The sequence below is a fragment of the Beta vulgaris genome, chromosome 7 (assembly GCF_026745355.1).
Source record: "Beta vulgaris subsp. vulgaris cultivar EL10 chromosome 7, EL10.2, whole genome shotgun sequence".
NCBI classification, from domain to species: Eukaryota; Viridiplantae; Streptophyta; class Magnoliopsida; order Caryophyllales; family Amaranthaceae; genus Beta; species Beta vulgaris.
The window spans coordinates 27,273,451-27,279,654 of record NC_079208.1 but is presented as its reverse complement, the minus strand read 5'-3'; the positions used below and the strand labels follow the sequence as shown (position 1 = coordinate 27,279,654).

General features: G+C 37.3%; 1 protein-coding gene across 1 annotated transcript; it reads right to left on the bottom strand.

Annotated features, from left to right (window-relative positions):
- Window positions 1-3,691: 3,691 nt before the first annotated feature.
- LOC104899135 (uncharacterized) lies at window positions 3,692-5,957 on the bottom strand. Its single transcript, XM_010686271.1, has 5 exons — window positions 5,537-5,957; window positions 5,051-5,253; window positions 4,802-4,993; window positions 3,996-4,691; window positions 3,692-3,895 (listed from the first exon to the last, which is right to left on the bottom strand). The coding sequence occupies exons 1-5, from the start codon at window positions 5,955-5,957 to the stop codon at window positions 3,692-3,694; spliced, it is 1,716 nt and encodes a 571-aa protein (XP_010684573.1).
- Between the last annotated feature and the right edge of the window lie 247 nt (window positions 5,958-6,204).

Here is a 6,204-nt window from a genome sequence, read left to right as displayed (position 1 = left end):
ATTAACCTATACAACATTATATGTAACGACCAACATCCATCATCCAAAATTCATCCAACAAACAACATCCATCATCTAAAATTCATCCAACAACAAACATCCATCATCCTCTATGAACCAATTTTCCTCCGACATCCACCATCCAAGTTTGAAGTTTAAAAATAAATAAATACCTTTTAATCCAACATAAATATCATGCGAATATATATATATATACATACATACATATATATATATATACATACATATATATATACATACATATATATATATACATATATATATATATACATACATATATATATATATATACATACATATATATATATACATACATACATATATATACACACACACACACACACATATATATATATATATATATATCTTGAAATCCAAGTAAGTACTATAATGTTGGTTGGCACAAGTTGCACTAATTTATATTCGTCTAAAGTTAGAAAAACAAAGAAAATTAGCATTAACTAACTAACCTACGCAATGCTTATCAATAAAGTATCTTGTCTACTTATTTTTCACCTCATTGATTTGATCTTTCGTATAAAGATCATGGGTAAAGGTACGAGCAACCTGAAAATAATTTGCCAAAGTTAGTCTCAAATAGTTAAATATATGAAATATGAAACGAATAATTATAAAGTAAAAAAAAAAAACTTATTTCATCGAAATCCTCTGAACCAAAATATGAAGTGAGTACGTCAAAAATGTATCGCATGACAAAATGACCGCACTCCGCGCCTCCTTGTTGTTGTGGGTACTTTATCAAAAGTTTCAAGAAAATCGGGAAATACACCATATAATGAGAATAACATATGCTTTTAATTGAATTAAACAAGTCTATTATACATCAACACGCTTCCACAAAAGCTTCTCCCAACGAACTGTATTGCAGCTCAACCGAAACCTCCTAAAAGCACTACATAACACAACATCAAATGATTTATACTTTAATTGTTGTATGTTATAATTTCAATTAATTTAAAATATATCAAACCGATCAACTTACGCTATCATAGGCGTTCTAATCTTTAACTTCCGCTCCTTGTGTAAGCTAGCGGAATCAAAGACATAAACTATCCCGAGCGAAGGACATATGACAAGGAGCATCCAATGATGGCTATTGTAGGATTAAATAACAATAATTACTAAAAAAATTCACATATCATGCAACAATCAATATTTGTAAAACTATATATTTAGATAGAATATTACTCTCGGAAGACTGGCGCGAAGATGATACTAGCACCAAGAACGACGGATCCAGTCAAATCACAATGAATGTAAGTCGTTATGTTCTCCGATGCATTCACATCTGCGGTACTCTCCGGACACATCCAACAAACACGTCAAATAGCATCCCCAAATCCATCCAAGTCAGACTGCGTTGCTCTAAAAACTCATTGGCCAAAGTGAATTTTATGTGAAAAATACATCTACCATAAATCATAACTTTGGTTATTGTTACCTCATGTACACTTGGATAATAGAAATATTAAGCATCTCTCCTTTCAGAAACTAACCAATATCCTCCTTGGTCAGATAAGTGGTGACATCTCATGAATAATGGAACAAGGAGCTCGGCAAGGTAACACCACCAACATCATCATATGTGACAGCAAGGGCAAGCGTATCTGCTAACTCCCTACAACCTTCAGTGAGGGAGTCCAAGAACGATACATCATCGACAACTGGACTATAACGAGTAGCCGAACCGGTTGAAAGCAACTGGCTAGAAGTTCTAACAACCTTCCCCTAAACCCCTTTTTGTTTTTTAGGTATCGGTGTAACCTAATAATTATTTTTGAGAACGCGCATAAGATTATGAAATTTATAAATTTAACTCTATTATTTTTACAAAAATGGATAATATTTGAACAATTACCTCATCACCTAACATTTGCACTAAATTTTTTGGCCGCACCCAGGTACCCAAAGCAGTAGCTATAGTGTCGATTTCATATGCAGGGACGGGGACAAGTAGTTGCAAATGACCATAATTCTCTACAAAACGATGAATTTCACTCGGAGGTGATTATTCATCATTCTAGACCCATGTACTGTAGTTGTCTCATCAAAAGCATAAGAATGTGCCTCTGCCACTAGACAAGTCTTCCCACTAGTTTTTTTTTTGCGAAGTAAGTAATTCAGATAACACCAAAAACAACAACTACAACCTAAGAAAACTAATCCATGAGCTGCCCAACTAGGTTGGCCCTCTCAAGAACAAGCTGCTACAAATTACTATACATCATTTTCATTCACTCAAAATTCTCTCTACCCACTGTTTCTCCCTAGAATTGATTTTCTGATTCATAACTAACTTTAGCCTGAGCTGCACAACTTGCTTCATACATTGGACTAGTACTTCAGGCCGCCAAACCACATGATTCCACACAGCTTCATTTCTTGCCCACCATATACTATATACCAATCCAGAAAAAACAGCTGCAATTACTGTTTTCTGAAATCATGTTCTCCTACTCTTCTGGAGCAAAAACCATTGTCTGTGTATCAAAACTTGTATTGAAGATAAATGCAACCATTGCTTGACCAGCTCAAGGCACTGAACTGAGTAATTGAATTTGAAGAACAAGTGACTATGAGACTCCTCACCTACAACACAAAGTAAACATTTATTTTCCTCCATGAGTCTCAGTTTAACCAACAAGTCTGAGGTCCTCATCCTTTGGTGCATTGTAAGCCAACAAATCATTATATACTTAGGAATAGCCAACCTATTCCAAACCAATTTGTCCCACTGAACCACATCACTGACTCCTATCATCTTCTGGTAAGTGCTTGAGATACTCATTCTTGTCAGATTCTTGAGCTCCTGCTCACTATAGTACCTCTTTAACTCTGTCTTAACTTTGCAAACTTGCTTCCAGTACCAACAGCAATCAGGGGGTGGATCATAGTCCCAGCAGTCAGCTTCCTTAATGTAAACTCCATTGACCCACTTCACCCACAAATTGTCTTGCTTTGTGACTATTGCCCATACATATTTAGCAATTACAGCCCTATTCCAGATTTTAACCTACCTTATCCCCAATCCCCCAACTTGTTTAGGAGAGCAAACCTTTTCCCAGGAGATATTTCCATGTCTAACACTATAGCAACTACCAGTCCACAAAATAGCTCTCAACACCTTCTCAATTTCCTTCAACACATATCTAGGAATTATGAAAATCTGGGCCCAATACTGGTGAATGCTAATAAGCACAAAATTAATAAGATTGAGCCTAACAGTGTAGGAGAGTTATGAGTGAAGCTAGACACTCTCTTGATTCTATCAATAACTTTTGTATCCACCCTAGCTGTGTAAAAATCTGATTTTTGTTCACTTATCTGCATCTCTGATGAAGCTGAAAACAACTTAACTGCCTGAAGCATTGTGTATACAGCTGGGAATTTCCCATCACAGCATAGGATAATATCATCAGCAAATATCATGTGAGACAGTTTGATATGCCTACATCTTGGGTGATATGAGAATCTAGGGTGATTTTCCAAGGTCCTCAGTATTCTTGTCAAGTAACCCATGCATATCACAAACAACAAGGGAGACATAGGGTCTCCCTGTCTCAATCCCCTCTTGGAACCAAAAAAGCCATGCAATGATCCATTAACCATAAGAGAGAATTTAGGTGTGCTCACACACTTCATTACTAGGCTAGAATTTTGCAGGAAATTTCAAAGCCTTTAACATGTCTTCAAGAAATTGCCAGTCAACTGTGTCATATGCTTTCTTCAAATCCAATTTCATGATACATCTTGGTTTAACCTTCTTCCTTCCATAGTGTCTCACCAAATCTTGACATACCATAATATTATGAGCAATAAATCTATCCTTAACAAAGGCTCCCTGATTTTTTAGCTATAATATCAGGGAGAATTAGACTCAATCTATTGCACAACATCTTAGTTATGCATTTATACAATGTATTACAATAAGCTATTGGCCTTAATTCACTTACAGATTTGGGACAAGACACTTTTGGTATGAGAGTTAACATGGTTGTATTCAATTCAGTGAGAACTTTACCTGAATGAACCACGTCTAGAATTGCCTGAGTTATCTCCTCTCCAATAATGTGCCATGCATCTCTGAAAAAGTAACCACCAAAGCCATCAGGACCAGGACTTTTGCTGCCTGGTATTGAAAACAAGGCCTGTTTGACCTCCTGAGCAGTATAAGGTCTCTCCAAACTTTGGATATGTTCATCAGATAACATAGGGCCCTTCTCTATCACTACCTGCTTGACTCTTGTTCTATTGCTCATAGATGTCCCCAACAAGCAGACATAATAGCCCAGGAAAGCTTCATTAACATCCTTCATATTGTCCTTCCAGTTACCCTCCTTATCTTCAATTGCATATACTGTATTTCTGATCCTCCTAGATTTTATGGATTGATGAAACAAACTAGTATTCTCATCACCCTCCTTACACCAACTCAGCTTAGCTTTCTGATTCAGAAAAGCAACATAGTCCCTATGAATTCTCCAATAATTCCACACTGCTTGAGATTCCAGACTCTGCAATTCAGTATTATGAGGACACTGCTGCAACTCTTCTTGACTTCTAATCATCTCTTTATAAGCTGCAATGTCTCTACATTGCAAATCAGAATATCCTTCAGCATTTAAACCAGCTTCAATTTCTGCACTACCCTATACATAGGAGTGCTTGAAACATCTACCTTCCATCAATCTGTAACAAGTTCATTAAAACTTGGCGCATGACTCCACATTGTGAAATATTTTAAAGGATGCTTACCCACTTCCACCTCTTGATACACCCTAATAGTAATAGGACAATGATCAAATTGTCCTTCAGGCATAAAATGAGTCATAGTAGAGGGAAAGCACTCCAACCATTCCTGATTGACCATGGTTCTATCTAATTTACAAAACACTCTACTAGGTTGTTGTTTGTTGATCCAAGTGAACCTACTTCCTGTACCAGCCATGTCCTGGAAACCAGACACAGAAACACATCTCTGTAAGTCTTCAGTTTCTTAAGCTCTAACCACTGTTCCTATTCTTTCATCAGGGTACAAAACACAATTGTAATCTCCAACTGCCAACCATGGATCTTTCATATTCAAAGCCATCTCCTCCAACTCCCTCCATAGTAGTTTTGTTTCATTTGCATCATTCTCAGCATAAATGAATGTGCAGAAGAAAGAAACTACTCCACTAACTGGTTGGACCAAACTATGGATATACTGAGCTGAACATTTTATGATGCTAACATTAAAACTTTTAGGATTCCAAGACAACACAATTCTACCACCTTTATGATATGATGAGTTCGAAGTAAAACACCAACCCTTAAACGGACTAAGGTAAAGTTGTCCCATGTTATGAGCTTTCACCTTAGTTTCTAGGAGGCCAACCATACCAACTCTTTGCCCATTTAAGAGCAACTTAACATCCTTCTTCTTCTGTTGGCTATTGACCCCCCTCACATTCCATACTTGAATCTTATCCATGATCCATAGGAGGGTGGCTACCTCCTGCCATCTCTTCAACCCCTGACTGGCATTGCACCGTTCCTATCATTATTGCCCCTTCACTAGTCTTTTCCATTCTCTTTTCATCTTCTGCCTCTTCACCCTCTAGAGCTTCAAACTTGTTCTGCCTGGTGGCTTCCCCTTGAGAGCTTAATCTCCTCTTAGCAGGATTTTTAACCTGCTGAAATTCATGAGCTTCAGCTTGTTTTGAGCTCTTTTCTGGCACAACTTGCTTCTTGACTCTCCATTCTTGCCTACCTTTTGGCCTAGCACACTTACTAGTTTCATGTCCCATCTTCTTACACTTCTCACACACTGAAGGTTTCCATTCATAATGAATTGGAATCACTACCAGATCTTCCCTCTCATTGATAAACTTGAGGTTTTCTGGAAAGCTTTGGCCTGTGTTCACCTCCACCATTACCCTGGCATACTATAATCTATCTCTATTACTAGTAGCCTGGTCCACCCTAATCATTTTACCTATAGGCTTTATGATCTTCTCCAGACACGAGTTACCCCAATACTTGAAATCAAGTAGCAATTGGACCCATATAGGTAACACATTCACATCCTCGTTGCATATATCCACCTCAGCAGTCCAACGTTTCAAAATTAAAGGTTTACTATCAAAGAAGGGTGGATTTCCTGCAAGAATAAGGTCCCTC

Bases quoted from the DNA above. Each gene is read 5' to 3' on its own strand.
- LOC104899135 (XM_010686271.1), bottom strand. From the start codon at position 5,957: ATGGTGGAGGTGAACACAGGCCAAAGCTTTCCAGAAAACCTCAAGTTT. The intron at 5,254-5,536 runs GTAGCCACCCTC...TAAAATGTTCAG, and splicing joins GGTTGAAGAGATGGCAGGAG to CTCAGTATATCCATAGTTTG. The intron at 4,994-5,050 runs GTTAGAGCTTAA...TCTGGTTTCCAG, and splicing joins ATGAAAGAATAGGAACAGTG to GACATGGCTGGTACAGGAAG.